At 36.9% G+C, this 23,292-nt stretch overlaps 1 protein-coding gene across 1 annotated transcript in view; it reads right to left on the reverse strand.

Annotated features, from left to right (window-relative positions):
- dok4 (docking protein 4) overlaps positions 1-23,292 on the reverse strand; it is a 52,365-nt gene that overhangs the window by 17,258 nt on the left and 11,815 nt on the right. Inside the window, exon 2 of the mRNA XM_073837134.1 lies at positions 4,731-5,042. Coding sequence (XP_073693235.1) covers positions 4,731-4,796 — 66 coding nt within the window. The 5' untranslated portion in view covers positions 4,797-5,042. The remainder of the gene's footprint in view (positions 1-4,730; positions 5,043-23,292) is intronic.

Consider the following 23,292-nt stretch of genomic DNA (forward strand, 5'->3'; position numbering starts at 1 on the left):
TTAATTTAGTTTCCCCCTCCCCCCCGGAAACAATTAAAATGATCTGCCAGTGGGGTAAGTAAAATATTCTCAAAACAAGAGTATTTTACTTACCCCACTGGCAGATAATTTTATTTATTTTAAGCAAACTGCACTTAATTTAGGTTTTTCCCCTGGAAACAAGACTAAATATATTATGTCATTATGCTTATCTAGTAAATGAATTTTAATTTTCTTTTTGAACAATTGCTTCAATTTAATATATTTTTAATGTAATTTATTCCTGTCTTTATTTATTCCAGTCTTCAGTGTCTGCTTAATATTTTTGTCAAACTATACAAAGCATTAGAATGACATCAGTAAGTAAGTACTAACAAGATTTTCATTTTTTGTGTAAACTATCACTTTAAAAATGCATGGATGTGAGTGAGTGCACTTTATTAAATGTATTAAAGGGATAGTTCACCCAAACATGATTATTACTCACCTACCCATGATTTAAAAATAAATACGATGAGTTATATAAAAAAATGTCCGGGTTCTTCAAAGTTTTATATTTTGAAGCCAAATAAAGTATGTGGCATTCCAACAGATGATGTAGGACGTAGGCAGGTAACTTTGGAAATGTAATAGGTTTTTTTTGCCTCAACATTTTTTCTAAACTGGTAATCATTTAAAGTAGGCAGGGTTAACCTTACAGTAGTACACAACACTGATTACTGTCAATTTTTTTAAATCCCTCATCACATGAAGATTATAATAATTTAACTTTAAAGCACAGCCACCACAAAATCAGACTTTAGCACCTCTTTTTACTTTGAGATCATTCTAAGATTAAATACCTGATTTAAAATCATAAGATATAGTTTAATAGCTATGACACTGTTTTTGAAATCCAATCTTTGCACAGCTATGACAGGAAACCCTGGCATCTACAAAATGCCATAGAAAAAAAACAGTCATTCTTGAAAAATAAAGCATATATGTGACCCTGGACAAAACCAGTCATAAGGATAAATTTTACAAAAATGAGATGTATACATCATATGAAAGCTCAATAAATAAGCTTTCTATTGATGTATGGTTTGTTAGGATAGGACAATATTTGGCAATAGATACATCTATTTGAAAATCTGGAATCTGATGGTTTAAAAAATCAAAATACTGAGAAAATCACCTTTAAAGTTCTCCCAATTAAGTTCTTAATGCATATTACTAATCAAAAATTACATTTTGATATATTAATAGCAGGAATTTTACAAAAAATCTTCACGGAACATGATCTTTTCTTAATTTCCTAATGATTTTTGGCATAAAATAAAAATCTATAATTTTGACCCATACAATGTATTTTTGGCTATTGCTACAAACATACCCCAGCGACTTAAGACTGGTTTTGTGGTCCAGGGTCACATATGTAAACCCAAATAGGATGAACGAGTGGAAATATTCAGATGTAACTCCTCTTTGTAATCGTTAACATTTTCATAACTGTAATTTATTTACACATTTTTTTTTTTTCATTAACTGTAACAGATTACGGTAACATTTATTTTGTAATTAAATTACATAATTCCATTACATGTAACTAGTTACATGCAAGTCCTCAAACCTTGAACGTAAGCGTAGCATGAGCTCTTGTGAGAATATGCTAGTCTCGCAAGAACCATGTTTTGTTTACAGCAAACGAAAACCAGTGTCGTCTTGACTTTTATCAAAACTTACTTTTTTCTTTACAGATCCTCGTTTTTTTTACTTCTAATTCATGACTGGTGTTTTGTTTTGCTCTCTCCATCACCACGTTCACCTAAGTCCTACGTAATACGCTGGAACATGACTTTCTCATGAACACATGTACAGCAGTTAGCAGAAGCTAGAGATTCCAGTTTCTAAAGTTTAAAATATATATATTCTTCTTACAAAAATGCATCAATTCACTTCAGAAGGCCTTTGTTAACCTTGTGGAGCCATGTGGAGCACTTTTTATGATGAATGGATGCACTTTATTTTGCTTCAAAAATTTCAACACCCATTCACTGCCATTATAAAGCTTGGAAGAGCCGGGAAATTTTTAATATAACTCTGATTGCATTTGTCTGAAAGAAGAAAGTCATATACACCAAGGATAGTGTGAAGGTGAACTATCCCTTTAATGCATATGTGTACAGAATCCAGAAGCATCAGAGAGAAAGCTATACAACCAAAGTCAAATAGGACTAAGAACTCACTGACCAAACCCCTTCTTTAACAAACACAGCAACGACTAAATAAACCTGGGTGGTCAAAGTCCCACAAGATATTTACCATCCGCAGTCAATACAACTCTCAGATGGACAATACAGTGAAAATACTGTAATGTGGGAGCTTTTAGCCAATAAAAATGGATTAGTTAGAACACAATCTTTCCTCCAATCTGTGAAGGCTAGTTCCTCTACAGCCAGAAAAAAGCAAGAGAGAGAGAGAGAAGGATAGGGCTTTGTCACAGTTCAGACACAAATGCAAATGCCGCCACGCACTCACTGCTGCTGCCAAATGAGAGCAGAGGCAGCAGCATGGATGTAAATAGTATTAGCTGTGCATAAGCAGGGATTTACGATATTGTGCTTGCATTACGTGCACTAGCATAATATTAAATAGACGAAGAAAATTGACTTACAATTAGGGAAGCCATTTGTTAAACAATGACAGAGGAACGACGCCCGTTTTGAGTTTGCACAGCACAGGAGAGCAAAATTGAGAGACAAAGACAAGCACACATACTGACACAAGATGTGTACGGGTGGATGGAACAAGAAGAAAGAGAAATGAGAGAATCAAGAGAGAGGAGGAATAAAGGGTAACAAAAAAAAAGAAGGAAAACGGGAGAAAATATAAACTCCTCTTAGATTATTTAGCACTGCGTTCCCCAGGGGGACCATGTGTCACAACCCCGCTGCTGCCACGGTAACCACAATCCTGCTGACTGCATAATTCAGCCATCGACCTGTGCATGAGCTCGAGAGGCACTCAGAAAGTCACTAGACACGGTAATGCTGGAACTTCTTAGACATTTTGAAACATCAATGCAGCCGGGGGATCCAGATTGATTTCAGCAGTGAAATAGTTTAAAAGCATATGCTTGTAATCATAAAAGCATATGCGGAGCAGGAAAACACGTAATGGAAAGTGATTGTAATGCAAATAAAGCAAAGACAAACACGCTAATGAAAAATGACAAGAATAATGACAAAGAAAATAAAGAAAAGAATACGTTTTTTTTTTTTTTTTACAAAGGCAAAAAAAACCAAACATATTTAAGTATAATTGGGACAGCAGAGGAGATGCTTTCAGACCCGGTGAGACTGGAGCTCCTGTCAGAGGAAGATTGTAAAGCTGTAATGAGGTCTCTGGGCCAGAGATGAGGTTAAATTAGTAGTATGAATGTAGTCCCCCCACGTCCCGCACCATTATTGCTTCAGGAGCCTCTTCCAAGGGAACAATTTGCTCGATCTCTTCAAAAACATACAATTATCCAGTAAAACGGAGGCAATATGTTGTGTAAGATGTCTAGTCTGATCTGGATGAAATGTTAAACAACATGAAGAATACTTGGACGTTCTTCTGATGCCACATAAAGCAATGCTGTCAATTATCTCGTAAAGTTAATGCTAACCAGCACAAACTGATATAATGCTTGGCTTCAGTATTATTAACTATAATACTATTTAAAGGATTAGTTTACTTCCAGAATAACATTTTTCTGATAATTTACTCATCTCAATGTCATCCAAGATGTTCACATCTTTCTGTCTTCAGTCACGAAGAAGTTATGGTTTTTGAGGAAAAAAAGTCCATATAGTGGACTTCAATGGGGGCCAATGGGTTGAAGGTCCAAATTGCAGTTCAGTGGAATAAGGGTGTTATCTAGATCGGTTGATCTAGAAATGATTGGTCATTTTCTAAAATAAATAAACATTTATATACTTTGTAACCACAAATCCTGTTATTGCGATAGTTCTGCGATGCACATCTGTGACTTTACGCATTACATAATCACATTGGAAAGTTCAAGTACAGTTAGTTCTTCGTCTGTGCACTCCGGTTCAAAAAGGTTTCTCATTTTCTCCTCCAACTTGTCCGACATTGTTGTTTTACCTTTTTTTGTTTGACTTTCTTTTCATGTTTCACTTTGTAAACACTGGGTCGGTACTTCAGCCTAAGCCACGTGTGACCTTATTCCTTAGCTGGGATCGTGTAGAGGCCTGCACCGAAACTGCAGTTTGGCCCTTTAACCCACTGAAGTCCACTATATTGAGAAAAATCCTGGAATGTTTTCCTCAAAAACCTTAATTTCTTTTCGACTGAAGAAAGACAGACATGAACATCTTGGATGACAATGGGGTGAGTAAATTATCAGGACATTTTTTTTTTCTGGAAGTGAACTAATCCTTTGAAATTAATTTACTAAATGCCACAAGATTCAGACTATGCTAAAAATGTTATGCCACTTAAATTTGAATGCCATACTTAGGGGAAAAAAAGGTTGTGAACTAAAATAACATAACCTAAAAATAAAATAACCTAAACTAGAATATAAATATAAAAATGACCATTAACAAAATTAAATAAAAAATGACCAACGGAAAACTATGAAAAGTTGGAAAAAAATAAAAACCAAAAGCACGAACTGTAGTCTCAATGATAATACAGGTTAACCAGCATCAGACCAAGCCGCCCATCAAGTGCACTAAAAGCTACCAATTACTACTCACCCCCAGTTTCCTGCTCCGCATACGGACATAGCCCTGCTTGACAATGTCATTGAAGTTGGAGGCCATCTCTGAGGAACCTGGGAACTTCTAGAATGAATAGAGGCTCGCATCCAGCCCTTCGGTTTCCCCCTTCACACAGTCCAACCAACTCCTTCCCTCCTTTCTTCGTTCACTTCTTCGCTTGTCTTCCAGTCTTCTTTGATCTCGTCTGCGCTGCAACTTTTGTGGAATTTCACATCCAGAAGATCATGTAGATCCTCAGACCAGGTTCACCAACAGGATTCTTGGTATCTCCTCAATCCTGCATGATCACTAAGAAAAAGAGAAAAAGGGCATATATTTCATTCATATATGAGAATGGCGATTGCTTGTTGGGTAATAAATCATTAATCAATGCATCTTGGGTGAAATGTACCCACCCTTCCATGAGAATACACTTTCAATTTTTTTCTGGACATTTTACTGTAAAATTCCACTCCTGAACTTGAGCAAGTGAGAGTTAAATAAACACTGAAGTTCTATATGACATATTTCTACCCAGCGGCTGCTTCAAATGTCATAATGGCCTAAATTAAAATCCACACTGACTGCAAACATTATTTCCGCACTAAATAGCTCAAGCCTCATTTTGTGCAGAATGAGAAAGATTAAACATGAGAGTAGCAGACTTTAAACTGTTAGGATAGACATTCCTTAAAGTAAAAGGAGTTTGCATTAAATGAAATTCATGATGCAATGTTGTTTAGATTGCATTAATTGTATGAGCAAACAGCTGAAGGAGTTTTCAAAATATAATTCTTGTTTTTCCCAGAGGAAAGAAACTCATACAGGTTTGGAACAAACAGAGAGATTGAATTATGACTGGATTTAAATTTTTTGGTGAACCATCCCAAAACATTAGGCTGAGAAATCTTACCCACACATGCAATCTTGTAAACCCACAATTTAAAAGCAAAACAAAGAAGAACCGCTGACTTATAAGAAGTAATAAAGGCATAATGTGCTAAACACACAGTTAGAGATGAAAAGTTTCTTGGCTTCTAAGTATTCATAATAATCCTCTGAGCTCCGGCCCTCAGGCCAAAGAACTGGGACATGGTTGTAAGTGCAAAACTAACAGCATCATCAGCATGCTCTGGAACAACACCCCAACGTGGCACACTTCCCCAGAAGAGAGCCGGAGCCGGCGCTTAAAATTCTTGACTGCAGTGGAACACAGACATTAAACTTTAACAAGGAGCTCATTAGCCAGGACAGAGCCAGGCTAATCGTCGTTGGCGCTGTTGGTTTTAAAAAGTGGCTCGCTCAGGGAAGGAGGGGCCATTTGCTCCACTAGAAGATCAGTGAATCATAATGCCATTATTATGTGCTCTCATGACCCAGCTTCAAAAGCCCTTGTCAGAAGAGTGAATGGAGAAATAAAGATAAAAGGGAGAACAAGATCAGTTGAAGGAGGATATGAACGATGAAAAAAGCAGTTTGGAGAGGACCTCAACGGAACGGCATAATGAAAGATCAAAACAAGTCTCAACAGCTTGAAAATCAAGACTTTAAGAGTCAGCTGAGCCTCTTCAGATAGCAGTAATAAAGAGTCAAATCCTTTAGACAAAAGTAGAATTCCTTAATGATTCTGTTGTTTTGATGTACTTTTTTACTTGATTTACACTGGCCAATACTTTAATCAACGCATCAGAATGCAATGGAAAGACCACCATGCTTAAATCTGAATTTACATTTTGATAGCAGATGTTTTTACACTGTGACTTGTATATATGTGCATGTAGTATATCATTATTACTGCTGTTCAGCAGGAGGGAACAGATACAAAATCAAGCGCAACGTTAAAGCTATAAACATAAGAGCTGCTAAGAGCCTTCTGCTGTATGATGAATGGGTATATGATTGTATAGCCATATGCTGAATTGTTAAGTATTAGGTCAAGTGCAGTAAATAGGCATGAAATGATTTTCAGGTCTTATAAACATTCCAATGGCCAAAAAACCCATGACAAACCATAGAATAAAACTCGCAAGCAATTCAGAATTGTTTTAATCATAATAGAATGATTTCTAAAGGATCATGCGACACTAAAAAATTCAGCTTTATCACATTTTAAACACAGCAACCACATTTTAAAATACATTCAAATTGAATTTTTATTTAAATTGTAATATTTCAAAATATTTTTTTTTAATTTAAAAACATAATTTTACTGACCACAAACTTTAGAATGGTGGTGTATTTACACACACATAAGCTATTAACTTTAATCAAAAAACTAAAATACTAAAGAAATTAATTTATTTTAATAATACATAATCTTTAAGTTAGAGACACACAATCATAGCCAGTGAGTAGGCAACTGTAACTGTGTTTAGAGTGTTAATTACAAGTAATCTCAGGCTTGGACGAACTTGAGGTCTCTTCTATTTGGCAATCTTTGCCAATCACTTCTATCTTGAGATTGCCAAGACCGAAATTAGCCGAGAAGCCCTGTCGTTGCCGGAGCTGAAGCTTTGCTTCTCCTCTCTTGTTTGTCGCAGGGAGAAACAGTGGTGACTAAGGATTCCAGGTGTGAACAAGACTCAGAGGCAGCTAATGAATACAGACACCAGAATATCCCACCCAGCCCCCTGCAGCACAAGCGACAAACAGCTTGTTAAGACGCAGGTGACACTCAACGTGGGAGGAGGAATGGAAGAAGAACATCTGTTTTCACCGTTAAGTGCGGGTATTGACAGAGAGCAGAGAGCACGCGGCAGACAGACACGTCTCTGTCGAACGACTGTCTAATGATAGGCCTGCGATGCCTTGTCGCCAAGTCTTGGTAATCCCTGAGAATTGGCCAGTTATGGGTTTAAGTCGATTTAGAAATATGCAGTTAAGTTTTACAAACACATCTTTTTTGAAGGAGTATTGTGCTTTTATTCAATGTAACCATGACAACAATAACTTCCTACACAGCAGATCCAATATTGTTTAGTTTGGATAAGACGACGAATCGTACAATTGAGCAAAATGTGCCTTCAGTGATGAGGGTGACAACTGCATAATAATGCAAATGGCACAATAACAATCTGCTTTTATTGTTACAAAAAATACATAAAAGCATTACTGAGATTTGTGAACCACTCATTGTTGTATGGGTGATTTCTACTCGTACAATTTTATTTCTTATTTCTTTATCACTTATATCATCGTTTATGTCTTACTATAGTGTATGAAAGTCCACAATTTTTTTTAGAGGATGGAATAAAATTATTTAGTGCTCTTTCATCACAATAGTTTAAAATGCCAATCTTTTTTTGTCAATATCACTTTCTATCCTCTCAACATTCCTTCAACAAAAAAATAAATGATTCAAATCTAGTTATATAGTTACATTAATTATTGAAAACTAAGCAATGACTAACTTTCCATCCAGCTAGACACCCTGTTAATTGTCTTACCATTGTGAAAATAATTGGTATAATAAGTATGTCTAAGTGCCTGACTAGACACAAACACATATCACTTTTAATAGTTACAAAATTTATAGGTACTGCATAGCAGGCATGAGTCATATTCTTGGAAAAATAAAATGCAGTTAAAATGGACAACATACTATCAATTTGCACTTATGTTCAATCTTGATATAACCAGCGATTTTGGGAGCGTCAGGAATAATAATGAGAGATTTTCAGAAGAAAATTAGAGTGTAAAGTCCTGGTCTGGGGCCGGTTACATAAACTGGTTAGACTAAATCTTAAAAAGTTAAGTCATCTAATTTTTTTTCTTAAGACTAGTCATAACTTTTTAAAGTCAGTTATAAAAAGGGAGAATGGTTTAGTTTAGATCCAATAAGTAAGTCTCATGGCCTCTTAGCTCATTACTAGTTGGTCAAACTAGTTCTTAAAGGGATAATTCACCCAAAATTTGATGTTTATCTGCTCACCCCCACCAGGGCATCCAAGATGTAGATGACTTTGTTTCTTCAGTAGAACACAAACAAAGATTTTAACTCAAAACATTGCAGTCTGACAGTCATATATCAGCAGTCAATGGGACCAACAGCTTTGGGAGTCAAAAAAAACATACACAGGCAAAACCAAATTAAACCACGAGGCTTGTGATGATACATTGAGGTCTTAACATGTAAAAATCGGTCTGTGCAAGAAACTGAACAGTATTTATTTTATTTTTTTTACTTCTGATGCACCGCAATGTCCAACTGTCCTGAGCGCGTTCACAACAGTGGGTGCGTGACGAAGAACAAGCAACCATAATTTCAGTCGATCAGGCTCAAAAGTTGGGAGTCGGCTAAAAGTCAACACTCCTAGATGAGTTTGTGCAAGCAAATGTAATCTTTTAGTTTTTAATTGGTTGCAACAATCAGGATAAGCACAGGTAATTACCATTTTGAGTAGTGATGTATACGTGCGACAGATCTCTTCTGTGTATGCGTCAACTATGCCAGAGCTGTTTTGAACGTGAACAATTGACTGATTGACAGAAACATGACAGATCTCAATGTATCATCATGAGCTGCAGGATTTAATTTGGTTTTGTTTGTGTATGTTTTTTTGACTGTCAAAGCTGTGGGTCCCATTGACTGCCATTATATGACTGACAGACTGAAACAGTTTAAGTTAAAAATCTTTGTTTGTGCTCTACTGAAGAAACAAAGTCACCTACATCTTGGATGCCCTGGGGGTAAGCAGATAAACATCACATTTTCATTTTGGGGTGAACTATCCCTTTAACATAGCTTTGTTTATGCAACTGGCTCCTGGTCATATTTCTATCAGCAAGGGATGAAGCTTTTCAAGACTATCAATACAAGCTGAGAGCTGCTCATTTAATTCTAAGTACTATGATACTGCCATAACACTGTCTCCTAACCAGCCGTGAAGTGATAAAGCGTCAAGCAATAAAAGTTATCTCTTCCATGTAAATCTGATTTTTGTCCTACCCAGCCACGACAGGAAATTTTGTCTGTTATTGGTCTTTTTTGCAGCTTCAAAAAGGAAGCTTCACACCTCCCGTTGGTCCAAAACTCTACTCTACACAGCTTAATATTTAACATCTAATATGTTCTAATAGCCTGTGATTATTTAGTTCAACATTTAGTGCAAACAAACAAACTACACTAAAATCTGAAGGACTGTAGATATAGTTAGATAGTGTTATATTACCACTACCCAATAGCATTAATAAAGCTTCATAGAAGTATAGCTAAAATGTACATAATTCATGCCCTTTCAATAAATAAGATGTAAATTTATTTCTCTTAACTTTAAATTAGTTTTAATTTTCAAAACCTCATGCCTTAAAGGATTAGTTTACTTTCAGAACAAAAAAATGACAGATAATTTACTCTCCCCCTTGAGATCCAAGATGACAAGTTCATGTCTTTCTTTCTTCGGTCGTGAAGAAATTATGTTTTTTGAGGAAAAAATAATCTCTGTTTAGTGGACTTCTATGGTGCCTGCAAGTTTTAACTTCCAAAATGCAGTTTAAATGCAGCTACAAATGGCTCTAAATTATCCCAGCAAAGGAAGAAGGGACTTATCTAGCAAAAAAAAGTTCAATTTATACACTTTTTACCCACTGATGCTTGTTTTGTCTAGCTCTGCCATGCACCTGCGTACTCTGTGTATTCTGGTTCAAGACAGGGTATATCAAAAAACTTGCATCTCATTTTATATATATATATATATATATATATATATATATATATTAGTGGTGGGCCATTATCGGCGTTAACGTGCTGCGTTAACGTGAGACTCTTATCGGGCGATAAAAAAAATATTGCCGTTAATCTATTCTCAAAATTGGGTTGGGAGCTGGGTCTATACTACGCAAGCTATGATGACTTTCACCTTCATATTTTAGCGCGGATGTATACCTAGCCGAATTGCACTGTAGGGGGCGAGAACGAGTCTCCGAACCTGTGTGTATGCCTACTGTGAAATTACCACATCAAACGAGACGTGCTAACATGGATTCAGCTATGAAGCCGCCGGGTTTGCTTCAGGGCAGGGGCGTTGCTAGACCCTTTTTACTGGGGCACGTGCCCCAGTGAAAATCTTCTGTGCCCCAGTAAAATCTCAAGTTTGAGTTATAATTTACTTTGATAATCCCGAAATAAAGACATTAAACTATATGCAACAACTGAATTGACGCTTCCAAAAAAGACATTAAACTATATGCAACAACTGAATTGACGCTTCCAAAAGCAACGCAGTTTAACCGAAGACTATGCACGCAGATATCCATGCACGTCGTGCAGCCTTTTACGCAGAAGTACATGCAGTGTAGGAATAGTTGGTTACACAAGTTTGTATAGTTAATTGTGTTGTAAATGCAATTGTCAAGCAGTTTGTGATGCATTTTGGAAACAGGAGATGAGCCCCTGGTCTAATGCGCCACCTGGCTTGAGAAACCCGTTCTCAAAGACTTACTTTTAGTCATTATTTGGGTAGCACACATATTCTGAATGCCTTCGGCAGAATTTAAATTAGCCATTTTAATCCAGATTAATCTAGATTAATTCCAAGATTACAGTGAGATTAATCTAGATTAAAAAAATTAATTTATGCCCACCACTTATATATATATATATTTTAGAAAATAACCAATTTTTTTTGGCTAGATAAGACCATTCTTCCTCGACTGGGGTCATTTAAAGCCCTTTGAAGCTGCATTTAAACTACATTTTGGAAGTTCAAACTTGTGGACACCACAAAAGTCCACTATATGGAAAAAAATTCCTGAAATATTTTCTTTAAAAAGCATTATTTCTTTATGACTGAAGAAAGAAAGACATGAACATCTTAGATGACAAGGGGGTGAGTAAATTATCTGTAAATTTTTGTCATGGAAGTGAACTAATCCGTTATTGCTTTGGGTGCACCTAACATTTGCCTTTGACTATAAAAAGGCTTTGTGGGTGGTTAATTTCATGGTTGTGGTCATAGTTGGCAAAACTTCACCAGGAGTAGTAGTAGTAATTAAAAAGAAAGTGAACTAGAGGCGCAGAGATGTGTTGATTGTCAGTTTTGATGAATCCTCACAGCCGGAGTCCATAAGAGGAGAAAGTGAACTGAAAATTGAAAGAGTGCTGCAGTGACTCACACAGGTGAGAAGGCCAGTAGAGTGGACAGTGAAATACTAAGTGTGCTTGAGGGAAAGACAGAGAGATTGAGCAACAGAAAGAAAGGTCACTGGTTGCAATTGTGTGTATTTTAGTGGTCACCTATATTGGCCAGAGATCGAATGCAAGAACAAAAACGGCATTCACACAAACAGACAGATTTTCAGAGAACAAAGACAACCGAGCATTGATCCATTTTCCATGGCAAAATTCTAAAGGTTTAGTGCATTTTCTCAGATAAAATCTTTGAATCCAAACTATCAGGCTATTCGCACAAGGGCAAAGGATTCTTTCATACTGTTTTCTCCATGGTTTCTTGTATTTGTTGCATTTATTAAAATAAAGCTGATTGTTTTTTCCCTGTATCTTATTCAAAGGTCCACTGAAACATGCAGCATTATTCTATGTGTTGACATAATTTCAAATAAAACAGGAAGATGTGGCGGGACATGTTTTTTTGAGATACATAAATGTCCTTCCCTATAGACACTTGTGGCACTTTGGACCACGACCGTGCACAGTGATTTTCATGTTGATAGGCATTTTTAAGGTTTTTCCCTCTAATAGCACCACCAAGTGCACAAGCTCTGCAATTACTTCCCGGTGACTTCGGATTGAGCTCTTACATAGGTGTTCTGAGTTTGGCGAAGATATCTCATTCCGTTCAGGAGTTATAGGCATTTTACTAAAAGTGGCCCTGCCCCTTTCGAACGTTTTGGCGTCCCTTTTGTGGCAGTGACCCTTTTTTTGGATAATTATTGATATTCACTCTCCAGAGAATCTTTCTGCACTAGTTTGGTTACAATCGGGTGAAAAACCTTGGACTAGTTTGCAAAAGTAGGTTTTTCAAAAAATTTTGATATCACTATTGACACGATTGCATGTGTTTTGTACGGCGTGAGCCAAGGATTCCAATGACATTAGACACTTCCCAGCAAGCAATAGTCGTCATTTCACCATCTGGGTTAACTATAAACTCGATATAGTCCGGCTATGTGTAACCCACTTCCAGCCCAAATAATCTAGAATTTGGTTGCATGCCATTTTTTGGCAAAATAACTAGTTAGATGTATGATATTCCATCCTGTAAGCAAACTCAGCAGCGTTTACAAGGTTTTATGGTTTAATTTTTGTAATTTTAATTTGTCATTTTAAAATTGATGACTAGTCTAATACTGGGATATTTGTAGACGTCTATTAAATTTTCACTGACAGCCCAAATACAAACTTGTTTTAGCCTAGACGTCTGGGCTGTGTTTTCACGGCTAATAGACGTCTTTTAGACCAAAAAATGCTTGCTGGGTTGAGTCTTCGCCTGACGGTTTAAGAGTTTTGAGCGATTTCATACTTTCGACCGCTGTAGCGCCCCCTACAGACTGATTAGGGTGAGCCTTGATGTCGCTGTTTGCGGTGTGAGTACTACCATCCTTCCAAGTTTCATGTCTCTAACGGCTTACGGTTTGATCTGCACAATCAGTTTTACATGGAGATTACTGACCTTTGGCCATATTAACTATTACAATAAGGTTTTAGTACTACATGCTTGAACCCCTAAAATATATGTTGAACTTGTTTAAAATATATGTATATCAAATAGAGTGTAAAGTGTCACTTTTATTAAGTAACAGTCCAGTGGCCACATAAGCAGATGAAGTTTCAGAGGAAGGCAGCATCCTCATTTTACCTCCCTTGAGATCATCGTGGTTTCACAGAGGTTGTATAAAGTGATGTGAATGTGACTAGGGGCAACAGCAAAGTACGGATGAAAAGACACAGTTAACTGCAAATAAATTCAAAATGGAACTGAGACATGGGTTTATACAGAAAAAAAAAAAAAACACAAACCAGAGAGGGGCATCCACACACCACTGGTCTAAAACAATTCTTGTTATTCTTTAACCTTTCGTCCTCCTATTCTATCATGCTATCACATAATATCCCTTGCTGACAGGGAGGCATCCCATTCTCATAAGGTTCCAGTGAAGAGGCATATTTTCTGAAAAGCATTAACACAGTAAGAAGGTTGTCGGAAAGCCCAATAGGACACGCCGGTACTTTTCTGCCTCCCAAGGGCAGACAGCTGAACAGAAAACCTAGGGTAACCAGCAGCCGACAAGCAATACATGAATAGAGAAAAGAGCAAAATGATGCAAACCACAATGTCCCACAGTGCATTATAACAGCCAACAATACGGCACAACAATGGGCCCTAGTTCAGTTTAATCACTCCCTGGAAGTGCATGTGCAATAAGATGTTTATAATCGGTCATGCTTGGAGTCTTGACAGGCTTAAGACAACAACAATACACTCAAAATGATATTCCTTCATAGTTAAACCTGCCATACTTCATACAGTGTTTGAAAAAGCATAACTTTTATCATTTCTAACAGCACAACTCCTCAAACCTTATAGCTTAATTAAACATTTAAATGGTAGAAAGACTAATTAGCGAAAAAGGAATGAGAAAATGTGCCAGTGACACTTACTTTTTTTTATTTTTTTTATTCAATCATCAAATATTCAACAGTATAATAGAAGCAGCTCATTTGGTCTTTTTGCGGGTCTGGAAAAAACAACATCGTATAAATGATTTAGTGATGCAAATTGCCAAAATAAAATAAGAATTGAATCTACACTGCTTGCTTGCATCAAAACCATTATAAGCATGTTGCATGCCTTTCTCTGCAAACAAGGGCATAATAAAATCAATTCAAACCAGTACAAAAGGGTCAGCCAGGACTTAATGACTGGACCAGCACTAAAACAGCAAAGCAAAGATTGTTACTGACATTGACCCTCACTCTCTATTGCTAATTAAAAGAATTGATCAGGAATTAATCGAAAGCACTCTTAAAGGTCCCATATTGTCAAAATCGAAATTTCCTGGCTTTTTTCATGATAACTGAGGTCTAGGGGTTATGTAACTACCATATAAGTTTCAAAACAGTCAGTCCACAGTAAACTGCACACAGCCTGCTTAAAGTAGCTGTTCATTTTCACGAGCCACTGTGACTTCCGTAAAAATATGACGTCCGATCTACTCAGTCACCGCCTTCAGTCACCACCCCAGCACCAATCACGTCCCACCCTCCTTTTGTCAAACCTCGACAACTTCGCGTCCATGCCATTGCTAAGCAACAACAACACGAAAACAAGTGGAGAAAACCCTGTTCAGTCGATAGATGTCAAGCTACATCATTGCACAGGCTTCCGAACAACGTTAATATAAGAGACCAGTGGCACGTCAACTTCAGCCTCTTTCACACAGCGATTCCGGTAAATACACGGATAATGTGTCCCATGATTTGTTCCGGAATTGCTTAATTAGGTTCATTCACAGTTGTTTTCCGGAATCTGTGCGTGCTTTACACACAACCCATTAAGACATGTGACGTTTGGATGTGAGATGTAATGCGACGTGTACGTTTCACTAAACTGAAACTAACCTGATTTTCAGCGCTGATAGTGAGGGGCTGCCTGATCGCTGATTCATTCCACTTGCACGTATTTTTTCCGTCGTGAAGAGTCGCAGGGTAAAGTGCATCACTACGACACTGCCTTAATGGCATTTGGTTCTGGCTTTTGTTCACACAGCGCTCGTTCCCGTAATTTTCCGGAATCAGCGCGCATTGTGAAAGGGGCTTTACTAAAGCAACAGTAGTTATGTAGCTTACTGCATTCAGTGTTTGAAAAAAAAAAACATTAATGATCATTCTGAAATATCCTGTTGAGTATCACCAAGCCACAGCAGGCTAGGCTCTAGGCTACAGCATACATGACCGTAGTTAACTGTGGTTGGCTTGGATGTGCGTCACTCAGAAAACAACAGGCCAATCAGAAGAGAGGCTCATGAATATTAATTATATGGGCCAAAATCGACCTGTTCTTGACAGAGCTCCTAAAAAAGGAGCTGTAAAAATATATTGAGATGGATTTTGGCACTTATACCGCAGATATATATTCTTAAGGACATCAACAACTAAAATAAACCTCCAGAAATGTGTACAATATGGGACCTTTAAAAAACAAACAATGTAGACTGGTGAATGCAAGCCAAGCACATTAAAAGGTAATAAATAAGTTTCCACTATTTTAATCTTTCAAAACATAATTTAACAACACTGTTAAATCCAATCATCAGCAAATCTCAAAATAAATAATGTTTTCGTTTAGTGTTTTATTTTTACATGAATTAAAAAAGTACAGGCTTGTAGTCATAATATTGTCCACTAATTATTGCATGTATTGGTATTGCCCACATTTTTAATATCAGGTTTTTCAACACTCCACTTTGCAATACTCCACTAGAAAGATAAAGGAAGAAATGAAGAAAGTGAAAAAGGAGAGAGAGTTGAAATTGTCTCATTTCACTAAAGATAATATCGCTTCTGCTGCCTCTTGTAATAAGTCACTTCACACATGATACAAGGGCTCTATAATCATGTCACGCTAAGAGAACGTCAAGAGCCAGAGAACAACACAGTTGGAAATATATTTCAAGAAACCGAATTTAACAAGAGCAAAAATGAGGGTAGAGGAAAAATGGCTGAGCGAGATAAAGAGTCGTATTCAAGAAAGGTAGAGAGTTTTCTGTCTTTTGTGGAGCTCGTCATTCATTTATCGTTCAAGGACGATGGATCGCTCTTGAATGGACTTTTTTTTGTTGGTTCGGCTCTTTTTCGTCCACATTGTCAGCACAGTCAGAGTTACCCAGTGCCTGTGACTTGACCCCTATCACCAGGTAAAGGAAAAAGAGGAGAAAGGAAGAAGGTGTGGGAGGGATGGGGCTGAGGTGACGGCAGGACACAGTGGGGGCTCAGCTGGCTTCGTGATTGGCCGATTGAATTTCCTCTCCTGCGGTGCTGCAACTGTGCAAACGCCTCCACACAGATCTCTCCTGACTGTCTGCATGTGTGCGGGTCAGCTTTTGTCTGCCAAATGTCCCCACAAGGATAGTAAAACCTGAAATCACCTACATCATGGAGACCCGCCAACAGGTCCCATGAGGAAAATGGCTTAATAAATATACTAAATAACATCTTAATGAAAATGTAAATGAAAATGGATTGAGAATATCATTAGCTCAGTATAAGAACAACAGAAGTCAATGGCAAACCCCTGCTGTGATAGAAAATGTGAGTACATTCTAATGAGGGATATAAAATTCACTGCATACATGCGGTACGTCTACACTCGAACCCAATTTCACACTGAATTAAAGGGCTTTGTTGTCATCTGACTGCTTTAGGAGGGTGCAAGGACATGTCCTGGTCTCCCTCCACTTCTGTCTTACCATCATTCTGTCCTTCTTATCCCCTTAATCCAGCTGTCGTATCTCGCACGAAACCTGCCATACAATTCACACATCACATCCAATTATGGGCCCATGGTGTCCTTTCAGGCTCTGCCACAAAGACATGCAAAATTACCTTCAGTTAAGGGGGGGAATGAAAATGAGGAAAAATGAAAAGTGATTCTTACTGCATTTTATACTCATTCACTATCATGGGACTTCCTGGCTGAGCAATGTGAGATCGGTGAAGCTTTATAGCCAATCATCTGCAGCTTGAATCAATGCCTGAGGCTCAAGCAGCCCCACTGGGTCCAGATGAGGTCAAAGGGCAGCTTTAATTAATACACTACACACTGCACTAGAGGCGATCTGACCCTATATCCACTACGAACACAGGTAATTATCAACGGGCAGCTGGGAGAGAGAGCGGAAGATACGGCATCTTTCACAGATACAACTTGTCATGCTCTAGCAAAAATTTTAATATAAGTACACTATACTAAATCTGTAGAGCTACTTCTTTTTTCCCCCATTTAGCCGTTTGATGTTGTAATGCATTTTCTTGTACATATTAAAGTGCCCAGAAACCAGAGTTTATGATCTCCATAGCTCCATAAAGCTCTATCAGATTCTAAAACTCAAAAAAGCCTATTTTTCTTTTTTTCTTGCTTAGTTTAACGCTTCCTCTAGGAATGCCAAAAAAGCACAAAATGATTAACAATTTCAGGACCAACAAAGCTAAACACACTACCCACACACAAGTGTTAATACACACTGCCACATATAGAAGTAAATGAGAGCATTTAAGGATGACATGACCATTCATTTATATGACTGTGGGTGGTCTCTTGGTTTCCCAGGGTCCACACTGTGTCCGACATTTCAGCCAGGCCTTATGATTACTAGCACTGAATATAAACTTTCCAATTTAATTAAATAAAAAGAAATGCACAACATATCATGAAAATTATTGCCATGTAACGTCCATTGAGTGCCACTATAACTATAATCCTCTGTGACGTTTTAAAATAACGTACCATCTGCACTAGACCAAAACCTACATGATAGTATGAACAATAGGGATAGAATGATAAAACGATTCGTGGATCGATTCCGAATGCATTGCGATTCTCTTTGTGATCGATTGTGAGCTTAGATTTTAACAGCAGATGGTGCTCTAATGTAGTTTTTACCTACACACTCATGTAATTCCACCCTGGCTCAAAATGCTTTTATGATGCAAGATTAATGTAAACACAGCCCACTGTGAACACCCTTGAAAATTTGCTTTGCATTTTTCGAATTGTATGAATGATTATTTTAGGTTCAAGTGCTTGTAAGGACGCAGAGCACGGCTGTTTCTAAAACTAAGCTTTTCATCATGAGTTATGTTTTTCACGGGATTCGTACCCAAGAATTCCGCATCCTAAGTCCACCTCCGTGTCGACTAAGCTACCCGCAAGCTTGTTACATATGGAAAGTGAAACACATGGAGCTGTAATCATAAATATGTACGAAAACTATTATGCTCATGGTTTTACTACCTCTAGTGTTCATTTCTGTTGGAAACTGCAGTTATATGTACTTCCTGGTATGTATTTTGCATCTTGCAAAAAAATTCCCACAGGTATGTTTTCGTCATGAGATCAGGTAGACTAAAGCACAGGTTTAAAATGCAGATTTTTTTTAGGGGCACTTTTTCTTGAAAGCACTTTTCATTATTTTCAGCAATTACAGTATTCATCTCAAATTTACCCCATATTTTTTCCATATCCCAAAACTGTTTTAAATTCATTTTAGTATTTTTTGTGTGTTAATTTAAATGTAACAATTTTGTAAACATCTTGTTTGCTTTTTCACCTTTTTTTCTCTTTACATTTTACATATTTTTTTCTTATGAGTTTTAATTTCCAAACATTAATTCAGCTTGTTTTGCTTGCTTGCTTGTTTTTATGTGTTGTTCCAAACCCGTAAGACTGTTGTTCATCTTCGGAACACATATTAAGATATTTTTGATAAAATCAAAGAGCAGCAAGGGTACTGCCATGTTCAAGGCCCAGAAAGGTACCAAGAACATCAACAAAATAGTCCAAGTGACATCAGTGGTTTAATTGTAATTTTATGAAGCTATGAGAATACTTTGTGTCCAAAGAAAACAAAAATATTCTGGAGAGCATCACAATGCATGTACTGCTGACGTAGAACACATCTGCGCCACGGTTTGAACCACTGATGTCACATGGACTATTTTGTCAATGTTCTTGGTACCTTGGAGGGTCAGAGAGCTCTTGGATTTAATCAAAAATATCTTAATTTGTGTTCCGAAGATGAACAAAGGTTTTACGTGTTTGAAACAACATGAGGGTGAGTAATTAATGACAGAATTTTCCCTTTAATTGTAATAACCCAGAGACATTAGTATGCATTTTTTTTTTACTTTTGCACAGTACTTTATATTGCCATTATATCAGCTCTCAAAATTATACCACTGGAAAAAAAACACTTAAAAAAAAATCTATTTTTTACCATTTAGTAACCTCCGTCAACAGAGAAACCAGAGAGACATCACAGCACTCAGAGAAACATCATCATCGTACCGCTATTCAGTGAAATGAGATGGAAGAAACAGCCTTTCTGAAATGACGTTGAGTAGAGCCACTCTTCTTCAGAAGAGGCAGGAAAGGGCCAAACAATACACAAAAATGGTTTGAATGGGGATGAAACAAGACAAGTCAAAAAACAGATGAATAAGAAAAGGAAAAAGGGAATAGACAGCTGGAGGAACGGAACGAAGACGCCTCACTCTAGTTTATATGCCCTGATTTTGACCTCCTGTGGAAAAATTCCAGGCTTTACTCCACACAGTCCTAACAACAGTCCTACACACACAGATACACGCATATACACACAGACCCCCAGAACTAGAAAGCACAGGCAGATGAGACATGATGTCTGCAAGCCTCTATCTATCAAAGATAACAGAGCAGCTATAAACACAGACACACACAGACAACTGGTTTCAGCACCCCTCCTACAACCATGACGCGACACTTTGTCTCCAGTCCTTTTTACCAGATTGACAGAGATAAAGCAAACAAAACACACAAGTATGCAAATACACGCTGCTAAAAGCAAAGAAGATTTATTACATGCAGACACCCATTTTTGTTCATGCACTTGTTTCTGACAAGACAATAATCGGAATTTGATGAAAGAATTACTATTAAATATTACAGAATAATAAAGAATTATTTTTAAAATCATTTCTCTTGTTTAGGTATATGAAAAATATGTAAATTTAGGTTTAAGTGGATTTTCAGCTTTGAAAGGTTTCCAGTCATAAACACAGCCAAACTTTTGCATGATTGATAAGTATAGTGTTATATTTGAAGGATCAGTCTCAGCCGCTCTGTTACAGTTTTATTGCCTCATCTCATTTCAATCAGCGCTGTCCATTTAATGCATTAATTTAGTGTGATTACTATTATTCAAAAAAAAAAATAATAATAATAATGCCATAAAAATGTAATTAATTATGCCTCATGGCTCATACGTAAGTTCTGTTTTAAAGAATTTTCCTACATTGGAGCCATTCAAGCTTGAAGCGTCACCTTCATGTATTTGTGAATCCAATTACCACACATTAAACAAGAGGCCGTTCACCAAGGACACATTTTTCTATTTAACTAGATGGTCAGCATATAAAAAGGCACAGAATTCAGGGGTCTCCAGATATGTGACTCACTATTACACTACATTTAACTTAAAACAATGTGTGCAAAGTCTGACTCAGACAGATTGACAAATGTAACTGCAAATAGATTGCTGTTGACTATAGGCCAATGACTGGCTTCACTGATATAACATAAAATATGTGACCCTGGACCACAAAATCAGTCATAAGGGTCAATTTTTTTGAAATTGAGATGTAAGTACAAGTATTTGAAAATCTGAGGGTGCAAAAAAAATCAAAATATTGAGAAAGTCACCTTTAAAGTTGTCCAAATGAAGTTCTTAGCAATGCATATTTCGAATCAAAAACTTAGTTTTGATATATTTACAGTAGGAAATTTACTAAATATCTTGATGGAATGTGATCTTTACTTAATATCCTAATGATTTTTGGCATAAAAGAAAAAAAAAATGATACAACAAATATACTTGTGCTACTTAAGACTGTTTTTGTTTTTTAAGGCCAAATTTTACATTATATTTGGCAACAGCAATGCATTTAAACATTTTCTTAATTGTCTCTGACATACTTTTGATTAACTGTTACTAATTTTACTTGTATGCATTTGGCAGCTGCTTTTCTCCAATGTGACTTACACTGCAATCTGTAAAAAAAAAACGAATAAAATAAAATAAATAAACAAATTGTGACAGAAATATTACTATTGTACTGTAGAATCTACTTCTAAGGACCCCTAAAAATTGTATTCCTTATTAAACTATAAATTTTTCATTACACATGCTATTTGATTACTAAAATGTAAAATGCAACTATTATAGAATCCACAAAAATAAAGTGAAAAGAATACTAGCCACAGAGTACACTCTTAAAAATAAAGGTGCTTCACGGTGCCATAGAAGAACCTTTTTGTCTAAGTGGTTCCATAAAGAACTGTTAATATCTGAAGAGCCTTACTGTTTCACAAAAGGTTCTTTGTGGCGAATGAAAGTTCTTCAGATTATAAAAAGGTAAGAAAAAGATGGTTCTTTAATGAACCTTTGACTGAATGCTCTTTGTGGAACCAAAAATGGTTCTTCTAGGGCATCGCACCTTTATTTTTAGGAGTGTAGCACCATGCTTTTACTGTTTGAGCAACAGGAACACCGTATTTGAATGCTAATGTGATTAATTATATGCTCATTTGATCAAGTATAATCAAATTTAAATGCTCATTTGATTAATGAATCAACATATCATGTATTTAATGACAATGTATAGCATTTTATATTATCAGTCGGTCTAATTTAAGTTGGATTATTTTCTTGAGTTCATGAGAGGCAAGAAAAAAAAAAGAAGAAGAGAGACCTTCAGAAAGAAAGTGAAGTTTCTGAATCTCATTGAGTTGAATTCCACTTATTGAGTGAGAATGAAAAGGCTCACATGGCAGCGTCTATCTTGAGTGGCTGTCTGGTTTCCGACACTCTGCAGAGCCACTCTATGAGCCCAAAGCCCATCTGACTTCAAGTATCTCTCTTGTCCTAGACAGCCTCCAATAAATGGGACAAACACACACACCCTTACACGTACACATACTTCCGAATCTCCCTAATGCTGCTCCAGAACAACAACAAATAAAAACATTTATAATTCATAAAAATTCCCTCAGGCATGAAAAGAGAGGAAAAGACGTAGTTCGCTATCATCTGAGAGACATTTATTAGATTTTAACTTTATGGGGCTTTTTTGTGCCTGGGAACCATTAACCACATTTAAACATTTTTAATTCTGCTGAGCAGAGAGACATTTCAATAAGGTGTAGGCCGGTCCCTGTCTTCCTACCCTCCTTAACAACACTCCAGTGTATACACATTAGAGGTAAATAGTGAGAGATGAGAAAGTGTAAAAGCAGCCGCTGTGTTTTGTAAGAACAGAACATTATGACAGATCTCGTTTGGCCATCTAACCTGACTTTAATCATTTCTGCTTTACGCCAACCTCCACACATCAATTTTTCTGTTTCGTAGTACAAATTGCTACCAAACCACAGCAAAAGTAATCCTAGTGCCACAGTAAAACAAACATGGAGGTGTATACAGGCTTACACGTGAGTGTTTTGAGGCTTCGTAACTTCGCAAATGTGGGAAGAGTTGTTTATACAGTATATGGGCATTAATATCGGAGCTTCCTGTAATCGGAAAGCAACTACTTGAACACTTTACCACTAAATTAAGCTACAACACGTGAAAAGAAAAAAATCATTATAGATGAAAAACGAGAAAGAGAACAACACTACACAATGCTTAAAACACTTCACAATTTCCCCATTTGCTGTTAGTCAATCTTTTATCTTCGCTCATTTTTTAATCTCACTCCCATGACTGCATTTCTGACACAAAGCAAGCAATTTTGACAGAAGCCATCTCCACTTCCTTCTGTTTGGCCTATTCTTATTGGAAAAAA

The sequence above is a fragment of the Garra rufa genome, chromosome 3 (assembly GCF_049309525.1).
Source record: "Garra rufa chromosome 3, GarRuf1.0, whole genome shotgun sequence".
In the NCBI taxonomy this organism is placed as follows: domain Eukaryota; kingdom Metazoa; phylum Chordata; class Actinopteri; order Cypriniformes; family Cyprinidae; genus Garra; species Garra rufa.